Consider the following 16,144-nt stretch of genomic DNA (forward strand, 5'->3'; position numbering starts at 1 on the left):
ACATGGATTTATAAAGGGATAATCACGTTTGACTAATTTGCTGGGGTTTTACAAAGATGTAACATGCTGACTGGATAAATGAATTTGCCTTACTGTCACATGCACTTGAATGATTACAGTGAAGTGTGTGCAACGTTGCTGTATACAGCACCATCTCAGGTATAAGATACCAAGGGACAGATACTTAAGTATTTGATACAAAATTGCAAGAATAAAGCAAAGTCTAACATAAGAATAAAAGGGAAAAAAGTACTTTATTTACAGTCCTGACACCCTAGTCCATGCCAGCACCTAACATCCAAACGACGCTAGGGTTCAAAACTCAAGGCATCGTTTCCCCGCACTGGCCTCAATGTGGATTCTGTAGATATAATATATTTGGACTTCTGGAAGGCATTTGATAAAGTCCCACACAAATGCACAATGTAAGATCACAATGAGATTGGGGTAATTTTTTTGCTCAGGAAGAGGATTAGATAACTAAAAGAAAGTAAGAATAAATTGGTCTTTTTCTGGTTGGCAAACATTAACTTGTGGGTGCCACAGAATTTGGTCCTCAGGCCCCAACTATTTGCAATTTAGAGACATGGACGCAGGGATATTACAGCTATTATAGTAAATTTGCAGAAGACGACACTGAAAATAAGTGGGAAAATAAGATTTGCAATGAAATAAGAAATTTACAATTGGATATAGATACGTGAATGGGTCAAACTTGGTCAGATGAAGTTTAACATTGATGTGTGAGAGGTTATCCATTTTATTGGGAAAAGTAGAAAGACAACTTATTGACTAAATAGAGAGAAACTTTAGAGTGCTTCACTGCAGTGTGTCCTTGTGCATGAATCGCAAAAAACTAGTATGCAGGTACAAAAGGCAAAAAGGAAGACAAATGGAATTTTGGCATTTATTGCTAAAGGTCAAGGGTAAAAAAGAAGGGAGTGTTGCAGCAAGTCTAAAAGGTATTAGTGAGACTGCAGCTGGAATACCACACACATTTGGTCCCCTTGAGGAGATTGCAGGTAAATCTAAAGGTATAAGAAGTCTGCATGCCAGTGGAGCTGGGGTGACAGATTGTCTCAAAGTACAGGGAAGCAGGGTCAAGAAGCCATATAACCTACTCCTGATCCAATTTCTAATATTCTTTTATTCGGCTGGATCTCAATCCTCACAACAGTACACCCCATACCAGGAAAGCATGGTTAACATTGAAGAGAATAAAGAGAGATCTATTCCAGAAATAAAGCAGACCAACAAGTGGAAAGAACCAGATAATGTTGAGGCAACATCCCTTGTGATCACGTCCATGGGAGAAAGTTACAATGTAAGGCGAGTCCAAGTAACCAGTATAGCACAAAATATCCAAGAATGCAGCGTGCAGTTAGACTGCAGCCATTCCAGTCCTGCAGCAAGGTAGTGAGCTGGTTTCTGGGAAAGATCCCAAACTTGTTGCGGTAAATTGAGGTAGCAGAATCCTGAGCCAAACGTCCAGGCTCCACTTTCTGGAGCAGATGAGCAGAGAACCAGTACAGGATGGGTGAGGAGGAAGCTAGGAATCTGGTTAGAACCTGCACAGAAAGCAAGAGATTTATTAGTTATTTCACATCTTCTGAAACAGAAAGCACATTCATAGAAAATTAAAACACTACAGATGCTGGAAATATTAAGCTCAGGCAGCAGTGGAGAGATATATAAAAAAACAAGTTAATGTTTCAGATTGATGACCACTCATACATTTGTGGATGCATTCACTTCGGTCACTCCCAGACTGGGAGATGATGGCCTAGACCCAGCAAATGCTCTTGGCACATGGGTTCAAATCCTAGCATGGCAGATGGTAGAATTTGAATTCAAGTTAAAAAAAAATCTGAATAAAAAAATCTAATGTCAATTATCAGGAAAAGATCAAACTCCAGTCCTTAACAGTGTGGCCAACATGCAACTCCAGACCCACAGAAATGTGGTAGATTCTTCACTGCACTCTGGGCAATCAACATGGGAAATGAATTCTGGTACTCTCATCCCGTGAATAAATAAAAACAAAGGAGTTTTTATTCAGAGTCCCAGTTTAGTAGAGACATCCCTGCTTCTAATGAGAAGTGCTCAAAGTTACAGTGTCCAAATTAAACAATATCATAAGCAGGACATGAAATTCAATGTCTCAAACCAGTTGTGGAAAGAGACCATGAATTAGTTTGAAGGGGAGTTCCTAGTTTGAAAATTGAGAAGTTGTGTGAGAAGCAGGGGACAGTGAGATTAGACTGGGTGGGGTCTTAAAGAGTATGGGAATTCATTGGAAAGTAGGATTAGATTTGGGGATAATAAAGGATATGGATTGTTAATGGGGGAGACTGACCAATCATTCTGCACGTACTCTTCATGCACCCAATATCTATTGTCCTTTTATACAGTTCTCACCTGAATGTGCATGAAACAAATGCCAAATACCAGCAGTACAGTTGCGTGAACGATATAGACAAACACTTGGTCTATATGGAAGCTGGAGTGTGGTTTCCTATCTTTTTCAGTCTTTTCCAACAGCTTTCTGCGGGTCAGACCCAACTGTACACAATACCAGGGATCAACGATCACATATTGCCAGGCTGCCCATACTCCCAAAGCCATAACAGGAAAAGCCAGCAAGAAGTTGGGCAATTGGCGGAGTTGGTAATATCTTAGGAAGCCCACGTTCCAGTATGCGTCCTGAATGTAAGAGTATATGCTGGGGTATTGGTGATGGCACCAGATGGGCGGATCACTTTCCTTATCAGGGACATGATAACCTTTGTTCCTAGCAAGCTGCAGCAGAGGCTGAGGAATGTCCACTGCTGGATTCATAGTTGGCTTACAGAATGTCCGGTATCCATAATACTGAAAAAGTACAAAGGGCAGCACAATCATCATTGTTCCTGCAGCCACTAACAACACAGACCGAAGGATCAGATTCAACCATGATTTGTACAAGTCTTTTTCCATAACTGTTGACTTGTGTCTCACATACAAAGAGCAAAGCTTCAGCTGGGAGTAAAGCAGAAATCCTGCATTTACAATGCCATTGGAGCGGACTGCTGCAGACAGAGAAAACAGAAAGCAACTGGTCACAAGCCAACCTTTCTCCAGGTTCAGCATTCCACCAAAGGTCAGCAGCATGAACATGCTTTCAGAATAAGCTGCAGACATGAAGACATTGGCTGGGGTCAGGCAGAAGAGAAGGCTGGAGAGAAAGGCCAGCCTGCGATCCCGGAGCACAACACCACCTAGATGGTACAGAACAACTGCTGACAGAATGAAGATCACAGCATTCAGTAAAACTGCTGAAAGCAACAATCGACTATGGAGATTTAGAAAGCACCGTAGGGGACTGAGCACTGTCTCTGCCACTACCCGAAGGCTCACTGGGAACAATGGCAGAAAAGCAAAGTTATGCTCATAAACGTATCCAAATTCTGCTATAAATAGGAAGTGCTGTGCATCCCAGCATGAAAAACCACTTAACAGGATCTCCAGCAACTCATCGCCGATACTCAAATTGTGCAGTTGGGGTGCTTGAAAGGCATCTGCTCTGTGGTCAGGTATCAGAGAATTAAACACCATCTGGCAAAGGAGCAATGAAGCAGGGTAAGTATTCACTCCAACAGTCAAATACAACATCAATCCAACCCACCCATACAACTGTCAAAATCAGTACTGACTACAAGACAGCAAAAAAAATTAAAGTATGTGTTTAATAACTTCTCAAAGAATCACAAATGGACAAGCATCCCTTAAGCTATACATTTTATCCAATTAAAAATGGCAATTACAAGAAAATTTTGAGAAATATTAGCGGATTATAATTCAGATAGCAGAATGGATCAGTGGTTAGCACTGCTGCCTCACAGTTCCAGGGACCCAGCTTTGATTCCAGCCTCGGGCAACTGTGTGTGGAGTTTACACTTTCTCCCAGTATCTGTAGGGTTTCCTGTAGGTGCTCCAGTTTCGTCTCACTGTCCAAAAAATGTGCAGGTTAGATGGATTAGCCATGAGAAATACAGGGTTACAGGGAAAGTTAGGGGGAAGTCTGGTTGGGATGCACCTCAGAGAATCGGTGTGGACTCATTGGGCTGAATGGCCTGCTCCTACACTGTAGGAAGTCTATGAGTAAATCGAATATTTTTTAAGTTTGAGTATAAGCCTACAGGATCAGGCCACACAAAATGTGAAAACATAGTTTATTAGCCAAACTGTGCTGAGATATTGGCTTTCTGCAGAAGCAAAACTGCTACGCTCGATGGTGTAACTACAGCAAACCAGTGGGATTCAGCCCGTCTGGGAACGGCACTTCAATAAGAGTCAACATCTCTTTCCCAGTGAGAGTCAGTATCTTCAGCAACTGTACATTACACATTTTTTGTACCATCTTTGGCACAGCAAGACATTCCAGAAGTATTATCAAACAAACACTTCAGACTGATCTGGAAAAACAAACATATAGTAAAAACTGGTAATCAAAATTTGGTCAAAGAGATTAACGTTAAGAAAGTCAGTGAGGAGGAGTGTGGTGACGAGGTTTAGTAAGGAATTTCCAAAACTCAGTGACCATGTCTTCAGCTCCCTAGGTCCAATAGTGAATCGTTATAAATCATATTCAAGAGGACAAAATTAGAAGAGTGCAAAGTTCCATGTTTTGGGATTGTAGGGATGTGTAGGTTAGGTGGATTAGCCATGGGATAAGGAGACGTGAAGGGATTTGAAATCATGAGTAAGAATTTTAAAATGGATTAGTTTCCAGGAGAGCCAATGTATGAGCAAGTGAGAAGCATATTTCAGGTTATTCTTTGGCTGTTGAGAAGCATGTTTCAGATTATTCTTTGGCTGTGACTAGGTATAAAAGGAATAAAATACAAGATAAGATGGAGATAGTAGCATCGTGGTAATATTACTGAAGAAGCAAGCCAGTCCAAAGCTCTGAGGACACAGATTCAAATCTCACCTTTGCAGCTGATGTTAAATTCCATCAGTGTTATCCGGAATATGATAGTCTCACAAAACTATCAATTGTCATAAAATCCACCAGGTTGATTAATTTTCTTCAGGGAAGGACACCAGTCATCATTACTCAGCCTGGCCTACAGGTGACTCCAGACTCACAACTGTGCAAGTGTTCTTAACTGCCCTTTGAAATGGCCGAGTAAGCCACGTGCTTCAAGAAAAATTAGGGAGATCAACAAATGCATTGACAACCCATGAAAGAATAAATTTGATAAACAACAGAAGGACAGTAAAGGAGCTAGAGGTGGAAAATATAGTCATCTGTACCAAAGACTGCATGCAGAAGCACAAGGAAGGACAGCTCACTACAATCAAATTAACAATGTAATTTGTAACTTTGATGAGGACTATTTCAGGACTGTAACAGGTTGGAAGATTGATTTGGGTGAATTCAAACATAGAAAGGGAAATGAGAGGCAACAACACATTCAAACACTTGTATCCCAATGTTGTAATTGGTTTCTCAGATCCAGTACTAATCTCAGGTTCCAGCATCAAGTCCAGAACTAAACTAACGCATAGCCAGTGTGCTTAATCAAAATACTGACCTGCATCCAAGGAAAATGTCTGGAAAAATTCCATTTAAGAACAGGAAATTAACACAGCCCAACTCTTCTCCCTGAAGTGTTTTTTAAAAATCAATGCATATAGTGTTCATTAGAACTGATTGAGGATTAAGAGAGACACTAACCTGGAAAAGAATGGTCAGGATTCTGGAACAAAGAGCAAAGTGCACAATCAGTTGGAGGTCAGATGCCATAATGTTCCTGGTTTGGATCTCCAATCCAGATCGCAGCACTGATACTCTGCAGACTGACAGCAAGCAATTGCTATCATCTCATTATCACTGAAATTGGATTACAGAATGTTAATAGGAACATCCCAGAACAAAGACAGCAGAAAAAAAAATACACCACCTTCCTATAAACAGTAGCTGATTCATACCATCTCCAGACACTCAATTTTCCAAGAACTCCTTCAGCCATTAGCAAGTGTCTCCACAATGTCACCCTTTACTATTAAAAAAACCTCAGTTTCTCCATGCAACTGCAATCTTTCATTCCAGATTTCATTTGGTGTGTCTTTTCTGTACTTTAAGTATTGATAGTCTTCCTGGTGTGGGATCCAGAACTGTAGAAAACACTGCACTTAAGACCTAACCAGCAATGGGGCGGCACGGTGGCTAGCACTGCTGCCTCACAGTACCAGGATCCCAGGTTCGATTCCAGCCTCAAGTCACCACAGGACTTTGTTTCACAACAGTGATGAAACAACAGTCTCTCTTCGATTCCAGTAGAGCTGCTTGAGCCTACGATTTACCGTGTGGGAGGCAAACACGATCATGACAATATGGACACTGACCACTTTGAGAGAGCCCACACTACCCCACACCACAGTTAGTTCTCGGAGAAGTGACTGTCTATGTGGAGTTTGCACATGCTTCTCCCCGCCTCCCCCTCCCCCCACCCCCCACCGTTTGCATGGGTTTCCTCCCACAATCCAAAGATGTGCAGGCCAGATGAATTGGTCAAGCTAAATTGCTCAAAGTGTTAGGTGCATTAGTCAGAGGGAAATGACTCTGGGTGGGTTACTTTTTGGAGGATTGGTGTGTACTGGTTGGACCAAACCTGTTTCCACACTGTAGGGAACCTAAAAAAAATTAGTAAAAGCTGAGCATGACTTCAGGCGTCTGTAGACACCGCCTGTATTATGAAAAAGTAAACTAACCTAACTTTCCTCATCTTATCAATTTGCACTGTAATCTACAAAGGTCCATACACCCGGGTCTCTCTGTTCTTGCATTTTACTCCCTTGAATGAAACATTTTTAGTTTCAAAGACTATCATCCCTCCCAGAGTACATTTCATGCTTATTCACGTTAATTTGCATCTGCCATGTGTCTGCCTGTTGGATCAGTTCACGTCCCACTGTTGGCTCACTGATAAATTTGATCAAGCTTCAAATCAGAATAAATTTTTAGGGTTGACAAGTTTCTAGTAGTTTTCCCACCTCACATTACCTGCTAATCTTCTTTCTATGCTCTTATTTCTTTTTTTGAAATTCCCCATGCACTCAATTGTCTGATTCTGGATTGTTTTACATTTGACATTAGCCTCCCTCTTCTGTTTGATTTTAACACATTTTGTCTATCAAAGAACATCTGGCTTTGGATTGCTCATAATTCCTCTCCATGGAAATATTATTGATTTGTATTTCTCTGCTTTCTCTGTGAAAGTATTTCAGAGAGCAGATAGATGTTTATGGGTCTTAAGCACCATAAATACAAGATTATTAATAAATCTAATATGAAATTCCGCAGAAATTTACTGCTACAGTAGTTGAGGTAAATATTAAAACAAAACTTGGGGGAAGCTTGATAATAAAAGAGGAATAGAAGGACATACTAGTTAGATGAAGAGATGGGAAAAGGTTTTATGGGACCACAAACAGCTGCATAGACAAGGTAGGACACAATCTGTTTGTGTGTTCTTAAATTCTATTATACATGCAGGGGCTCCCTAACAGTGTTAATATTTGTAGGATCTCTCTCAAACATTTATTAGGTCACAGAGTGTGAATAGCTTTATTTGTCAGGTCTCTGCAGGAGCATACAACATTTTATTGACAGTCCCAAGGAAGCAGAGAACTATCCAAGAGGGCAATGCTAAGAACTACGACATTGTCCAACGGGCAGCGCAAAGGAAACATTAAGTTGCACAGGGGCAGTGCCCAGGGACTGCTACACTAAGGGGCCTACCTTTAAAATTGATGTTAAGCCAAGTTCCATATTCTCCTTCAATAAAAGATCTCACGGCACTATTTCAAAAGTAGATAGTTCTCCACGGGATCCTAACCCAACATCTTTCCCTCAAACACCATAAAATTATCTAATCCGCTCACTGATGCGGGATCTTCCTGTCTGCAACTGGGTCGATTCCAACAATCACTACAGAAGTGACCAGACTTTAAAATCATTTGTATTGTATTAGAAACTTTGAGCCGATCTTAAAACGAAGGACATTAAATGAAGGTCATCAGGCTACTGCTCCTCGCTTCAAGCCACTCGTTGGGCCGGGCCACAAAATCCGAAATCACTCACTCATTACCGGAAGTTGGGCCCTAACTCCAGCAAACATTTCCGGGTTAAAACCGAAGTACGACCGGAATTTCCAGCATGTCAGCCGCCATCTTTGATATGTCAGCCGCCATCTTTGATAGTGGCAGGCCGTCTGTAGCCCAAGGTTAGAAAGGGATTTTCTTTCCAGATAAATCAAGAGCAGCTGAATTATATTTACTCGTAACCCTTGAAAACCCTTGGTCAAGTCAGTCTGCTGAGAATCTCTTCAGTGAACAATTTTTGTTATAAACAGCATGCGAAAGAGAAACGACATTTAAATTATTTGATAGAAGATAAAATCGTGAAATCAGGAGCTGTGACCAACGTGACCCCTTTAACGCTGGGATATTCTGGGCCAGTTATAGATGACGTGAGGATTAGACTGTACCTCTCAGAGTACCCAGTATTTCGCAGAGTGTAACACCTAATTGTCCTTCCAATTCACATTGAATATAAAAGGGACAGGAGTAGACCATACAACCCCTCAAGTACTTTCCACGAATCAACAAAAACATTATTTTTCTGCATCAACACCCTGTTCTATCCTATTATTTTATTACCAAAATTCTGTCAATCTTGAGTATACTGAATAACTTAGTGTCTACAGCTTTATGGGATATAAAATTCTAAAGACTCTCAGTATCCAAACACAGAGCACATGCTGATGCACAAGACACCCAAGTCAATAACTCCAGACAGGGACACATTCGTTCTCTTGTCATATTATGGACACGCAGGGCTTTTGCCCGAAACGTCGATTTCGCTGCTCCTTGGATGTTGCCTGAACTACTGTGTTCTTCCAGCACCACTCCCATTATCTTCTGTTCCTCACTGCTGCAATCTCTAGTGATTTGACAAAATAGTGATGTCTAACTTACCCAGACTTGTCCTAACCAAAATAAAGCCAAGAAAAATAAAACATGCTTGATAAGTATTTAATACATTTTAAATTCGTTGACGAATGAAACATGAACAATAAAGCAAATAATTGTAGGTGTTGGAGATCTGAAACAAAAATTGTCGGTGAAACTCAGCAGGTCTGGCAGTATCTGTGGGGAGAAAATACAGTTAATATTTTAAGTCCACTAACCCTTCTTCAGAACAGGCCATACTGTTGTAGCCACCAGACCACGCAATTATTCTTTGGTTAAAACGTGTAAAATTTCTGTCCAGTCACACTCCAGCTATTGCCTGCAAAATCTTTGGGAGCTTTCTTCAGCAGTTAGCCCAGACCACGAATGCAAACAGGAGCAGCAAGTTCCACAATTCTGAAGTCAATACAAACTGTTCACAACCTTGAAAAGTGATCGTCCTTTATATTCATAATTGGACAGGGAACAATGGCAAAGCATATAACCCTAAATAAATATTGAAATCATGTAGATTTTGACTTTAAAAAACATACCCATGTTACACTGTAGTAATTGCTTACATTATGAACTGAACGGGTCAAGGAAGAACTAGCTAGGGACACCGCAAGTAGTGAGGGGAATGCATGACATGGGCTGCCACCTTGTTCTGCTATTAATTGGTTCTTCTCTTTTTAAATGGATTTCCTTCAACAATACTTTCACGCTTAATTCTTTGTTCCATTATCAGTCCCCAGATTGCAGATACAAAGCATAAAGGTCCATGTGATCAAATGTATTTTGATGGATTGTTCCACCACAGAAGTATCACTTTTTATGCTTATTGGTTCTCTGATCTGATGTCAACACCTTACTCAACAAATGTGATTCAACACTCCCAGAGAGGCATCACACCCTACTCCTAATAAGGACAAAGGATGGATAACAGAGGGGAATTTCCCCTGACAGCAAACAGAAAGGCCATCCTTTACTGGTCTTTGTTGCTGGAGCACCAAAACATTGGTAGGTTCAATTAAGGAAATTACAAATCTTGGAATTAATTGGTTACTAATTTTAAAATGTCTATGCACAGAACGGAGTTTTGGAAAGGCCATATGTTAGTTGTAGATAACAAGCCACCAAGGACAGCTGGTACCTCTGAACAAGTTCTTCATTTCATATATTATGACAGGCTTCATCTGTTTATATATCTACATCCTTTATGTACAACTGCTGAATGAAAGTGTATATACAAAACAAAGATCCAGCTTCAGTATCAAATCTGGCTATAGCTCTGATCTAGCAATGTAGAACATATATCAAATAATTACATGTCTCGGATAACATATGCTGGTGGCCTATGAGACAGAACTTGGTGACACATGTGAAGTAGCATGCTGCTGTTTGAACTGAAATTCCACATCTATCTTTAGAAAACCAAAAACCTCTGTACAGAAACACTTTCCACAGTCCAGCTGCTCTGAAGAAACAGCATCCATCAAGAGGAGTTTGCAGGTATGTTGGGAGTGGGCTAGCTAAGTGAAGACTTCCCTTCTTTGGAGACTGCACAGAGGCCACAACACACAAGCACTTCCTTAAAATCAATAAATCTGTTACATGTCAATGAATTACACTTGCGTAGCTCACCATGCATAGTATCCACTTATCATTGCAGCACCATAACCATGACAATTCACTGTCCATTCTTTCATTTTATTCTTCAGAGCCTTGCATCCATCCTCAAGTAATATGCTACTGCAGAGGCATGGAAAGTTTTACACCCCACTTCTATATCAGATCAGCACCTACATTTTGCATCTGATATTGAGGTAATATGTAACAGAAAAATGAATAATACATTAGTCAGTACTAGTATCTCATTATTATAATGGACTTTGTGAAAGTGTGTTAATACATGCTTTAAATTGGACCATTAGAACTTCCCAGTGGAATCCTAAACAATCTGAGCTGAATGCAACTTAAACAGCACTGGATTTATAAAAGAACTAGTACTAGCTTTATGACAATGTGTCAATATCTTAGCTGTCATTATTCTATTATATAGAAAAGTTTATAACCATGAAAATTTGTATCACACAAAACCATATGGCAACAAGAACGAAACAAGTGTGGTACATCACCACCATCTACTGGTGTCACAGCATATGACAATAGTCACATGATAATATCGAAATTGTGTGTAAATATGACAGAGCTTCCAGTTGCCTGCCACTTCAACACACCATGTTCCCATGCCAACATTTCCGTCTCAGGCCCGAAGTGCTCCAGCTAGGCTCAACACAAGATGGAGGAACAACACCTTATCATCTGCTTATGTACCTTACAGACTTAAGGATACAGATTTAACAATTTTAGAGCATAGAACACTTCCTTTGATGACTATTATGTATTTGCACAAACTCAGATCCCATCATGAAATAGGCTGTGTTCCACACAGCCAACCCATTTTCAACTCCGTTCCCACAATCCTGTCTAGTTTCTCTTCTTCCCCATCAACATTCCCTTTGACTATCTATCCTTTTTTGCTCCGAGCTCCATATATCTGCTCGTGCTCTTCCCCCCACTCTCACTATCCCAGCATCTTCATCTTCTGAAGAACTATTACTGGACTCAAAACTGTAAAAGAATCCTCAAGCTCAGGTATTTATCAAATCTTCAGTTTGCATGTTCATTCCAATTTGTCCAAACTGTAGCTTGCAGTCTCTGGAGAAGGGAAGTCTTTACTTAAGCCACTCCCAATACACCTGCAAACTCAATATTATTTCTTCAGCGCAGCCAGTCTGTGGGAATTGTCCCTGCACAAAGTGGACATGGACATTGACATTTTCACACATTACACCCCACCTGCCAATTTTTGCCCACTCAACTTATAAATCAGCAAAGGGAAATATGTTGTCTTCATGACTTACTTTCCTACCTATTTTAGATTATCAGAAAATTCAGCAGGCACACTTTCAGTCCCTTCATCCATGTCATTGATACAAATTGTAAATAACTGATACCCCCAAAACTGCCATACCATTCATCACAATCTGGCAAATTAGGATTGACCATTATTCGCTTCCTATTAGCCAGCCAATTCTCTATCCATGCTAACGTGTTAATCTCTTCTCCACAAGCTCATATCTCCATTGATGTGGCTTTGTGAAATACTAAAATTTTCCCTTCAACATTTTTCCCTCCAAGGGCCAAGTCATTTCCAGCCTTGACTGCCAATTGTTGAGGCTTTCTTCTAATACTACACTCAGACCTGAGCTTTCTTCCCAGCACAGGTCTCATCTCCATAGGGTTGAAACATACCCATATTTCTCCAAATACTGCAAATACGCAGTCTTACACATGCTTGTCACTTCCTATAGTCATTGCAGCAGCATAGGCTGGAGAAGCATACTGGGACCAAGCAGAAGTCCCAACACACCTGACTACATGGGATTTGGCCCAGTTGTTTAAACTTCTGATGGGCAATGAAACAGCATCTGGAACAGTCTGTAAACATTTTCAACTCATTTGTTCATTTACCTGAATAGTTACCAGCAAATAGTTTAAGAGGAATTAAAACTAAATCCTGTATTAAACCAGTCGCTTCGGCCCAGCTCTCACTCCTCTATCTGATCTAACCACCCAGACCTAACCTCAAATCTTATTTCATAATATTCTTCAAAGAATCTCTCTTTATACCATTTAAAAGTCTAACTAAGGTAGACTAACTCTGCTTACTATGGCCATACTCATGCAGAAAGCAAATCTATTCATCCATTCAGTTTCAAAAGGTGACCACAAGCTATATCTTCTGTTGGCCAGAACAATTCATTTTTGAATAAAGCACAAACACCAGTTCATTCTCTGAACAAGTTCTTTCAAAGGCATTTTGAGAAAACAAACAAGGGCAGGACTTATATAGTTAGTGGTAGGGCTTGGAGTAATATTGTTAAACAGAGATCTATAGGATTCCTTACACAATTTTTTGAAAATTGCATCACAGGTAGACATGGTGGTTAAGAAGGCGTCGAGCACACTTGCCATCATCACTCAGACCACAGTGTATGAGTTGGGACATCATGTGTTTGCACAGGACATTGGTGAGGCCACCTTTGGACTACTATGTCCAGTTCTGGTCACCCTGCTACAGGGAGAGTATTCTTAAATTGAGGAGAATTCAGACAAGATTTACCAGACTGCAGTCAGGACCCCAGAGGGTTGGAGTTGAGAGGAGGATGGGCAGGGCTGGAACACAGGAGGTTGAAGGGTGATGTAGAAGTTTATAAAATCATGAGGATTTTATAAACTTCATAAGGAAATTTGGTTGACATAGACGAGTTGGACTGAAGAGTCTATTTCCATACTCTATGAATCTACAACTTACTTATTTTTCCCTTTGTACTATGTTCTATACTATCCCTTCCTTCCATGGCGAAATCACAGAATCTTACCCTTAATTGATCATGGCTATAATCTCAAGATTTCTTTGCTTCAATCCTTCCTTCACCACTGCCACCACCTCTGCAACCACGCCCCCCCCCACCCACACACACACACACACACACACACCCTGTTGGTGTCCTTCTACCGAAGGAAATCAGAATGGTAGAAAAAGGGAGTGTGCAGGAATTTTCAGATTCAGCCAATGGCTTTTGTATTAGACTGAAGAGTCGATTATGCTAGTGTGGCAGATATTTTACATATGAACTTTCAGAAGGCATTTAATAAGATTACTGACTTGTTTGCAGTAAAAGCAAATTGCCTTAAATGGAGCTAACTATGGTACGTAATTGGCGATAGAATAATTGCTGTCAACGGAATGCTAGATCAAATGGACTTCTCCTTTGCTGCATCATTCCCTGATTTTGAAGGTTGATGAACAGATATGTCATCTGACTGGACAGATGTGCTTCTGGTCCCCATGGACAAGAGGTTTTTTTCTGATGGCATACAATTACGGCACCGTGTTCCGTGGTTAACATTACTGTCTCACAGCCCCAGTTACCTGGGTTTTTTTTCCAGCCTAGGGTGAACATCTATGTGAAGTTTGCATGTTCTCACTGTACCCATGTGGGTTTCCATCCAGTGTTCCAGTTTCCTCCCACTGTCCAAAGATGTATGGGTTAGGTGGATGGGCCATGGTAAAATGTGTGATTATGAGGATAGGACGAAATGCTCTTCGGAGATTCAATGCAGACTCAATGGGCCAAATGGCCTCTTTCTGTAGGCATTCTCGGATTCTAAATAACCTACACTTGGGTACAGACATCTTGAACAATTTTGAATCTTTTACATGATACAAATACACTTTAGGAAGTTAATCAGATGAAGTGAGCAGATTTAGTTTCATGACATTGAGCCTGGAGTCATGTAACTTTGGAAAGAACAACATGGAGAGAAATACAATCTAAATGGTACTATTTTGAGAGGAAGAAAATTCACATCTCTGCAGGTGGCAGGACAAGTTAATGAGACAGTGAACATGTGCGATACTTAGTTTGTAAATGGGGACAATGAATCCAGTTAAGTCATGTTAAATGGTTATAAAACCATATTTAGCCCTCAGGTGGAATGTTGTGCATATATCTGGATATCAACTTTGGAGAAGTCAAGCTCTTGGAACATGTGCAGTTTTACCAAGATGATACCAAGAATGAGAGATTTCAGTACATAGAGAATTGTTTAACTTAGAAGAGAACGCATTAAGGGGAAACATCATTGAAGCATTGAAAACTCTGAATAATTCTGATGCAGCAAATAGAATGAAATGGATTCCTCTGAGTGGGTCAGCAACGGAAGATCATGAACTAAAAAGCAAAAGTAAAGGCTGAATGAGAAGCTTTCACATTTATCATCTGAACGCATCATGTGAAAGATTACTGGAAGCTGATTCCATAGGAATTTTCAATAAGGCACTTTAACATGCATTTGAAGCTAACTAATTTGTAGGGTTATAGAGAAAAGGGCTGGGGCGTAGAACTACAATGGGCTATTCTTTCAATAAGCCTGCAAAACTTCAGTGAGCTTCCTCTCCTGTACTATAAAGCTGTATGATTTTTCTACTCAACTTTTCAGCAGCTGTTTCACAGCAATTTAAGTAGCCTAATGCAACTGGTGAATTAAGGTATTTAAGCCCAGTGTTAGCAAAAGTAAACACGTCAGAGGTGAAAAGAGTCTCCAACATAATTATCCAAAGACCGCAATGCTACTAAAAGTCACAGACATGATCCTTTTCAGATAGTGACTACAAACTGAAACCAGTAGCATTTGAGAGAACTCAAATGACCCTTTTTGTTGAAAAGTGGAAATACTTATGACAAAATTAGGTCACAGAAAGAACCCATGGGAGGAAAAGCAGTAACTGCTGATTCAAAAATCAGCAAAGTATATTCAAGGAGACGCATTGTACTTTTATTTTTACTATTTAAGGTGCTAATGTAAGGTGTTACCAGGAAGGTAGAGTCAGTCTCAGAGTCAAGGAATAGTAACTACAAACTAACCTATAGGACTAAAATAATCAATTAAACAACAATTTTGACTAACAAGTAAACAATTTAGATAGACACAGAGGAAGCAGTGTGTTGTTAATTTTAGCACATGGGAAGAGAGATTAAATTAACCTGAGAACATAAAAACAGATTGTATGCTCTTTAAGTAAACATTGGTCCCTTAGAGGGTAGATGCAGAAGTTATGGGGAAGGAGGGCATAATAGAAATGTTCAACAAATAATTTACACCTATCTGCACAATGGAAGATATAAATTACATACTAGAAAGAGATGGTTATCAGGGGGCTTCTAAAAGTCACTAACAAATTAAACAGGTTAAAAAGTACCAGACAAACTTAATGGGCTAAAAGCTCCCCAGGACCTAATAGTCAATACCCTAAGATTCTAAATAGGTAGCTGCAGATAGTACATGCACTGTTTATGATTTTCCAAAATTTCCTAGATTCTAGAATTCATCTCAAAGGATTGGAAGCTCACAAATATAACACCACTATTGAAGGGAGGGGAAGAGAGAGAAAACAGATCAGTTCGTTGACATCAGTCATTGGGAAAATGTTTGAATATATTATTAAGAAACCTTAACTTCGAAAATCAAAGTATGATCTGAGTCAATGGTTTACAAAAGGTTTTTTTGAGGA

At 40.0% G+C, this 16,144-nt stretch overlaps 1 protein-coding gene across 3 annotated transcripts; it reads right to left on the reverse strand.

Moving 5' to 3' along the window:
* Positions 1-1,132: 1,132 nt before the first annotated feature.
* pigv (phosphatidylinositol glycan anchor biosynthesis, class V) lies at positions 1,133-8,127 on the reverse strand. 3 transcript variants are annotated; one of them, XM_060847535.1, is made up of 4 exons: positions 7,933-8,127; positions 5,723-5,878; positions 2,419-3,594; positions 1,133-1,568 (listed from the first exon to the last, which is right to left on the reverse strand). In XM_060847535.1, exons 2-4 carry the CDS (start codon positions 5,789-5,791, stop codon positions 1,299-1,301), a joined length of 1,515 nt encoding a protein of 504 aa, XP_060703518.1. In that variant the 5' UTR covers positions 5,792-5,878; positions 7,933-8,127; the 3' UTR covers positions 1,133-1,298. The 3 variants fall into 3 exon arrangements, with proteins under 3 accessions (XP_060703518.1, XP_060703517.1, XP_060703519.1); XM_060847534.1 differs by having other exon boundaries at positions 7,790-8,127; XM_060847536.1 differs by lacking the exon at positions 2,419-3,594 and having other exon boundaries at positions 7,790-8,127.
* Between the last annotated feature and the right edge of the window lie 8,017 nt (positions 8,128-16,144).

This window comes from Hemiscyllium ocellatum, chromosome 30 (assembly GCF_020745735.1).
Source record: "Hemiscyllium ocellatum isolate sHemOce1 chromosome 30, sHemOce1.pat.X.cur, whole genome shotgun sequence".
NCBI lineage: Eukaryota > Metazoa > Chordata > Chondrichthyes > Orectolobiformes > Hemiscylliidae > Hemiscyllium > Hemiscyllium ocellatum.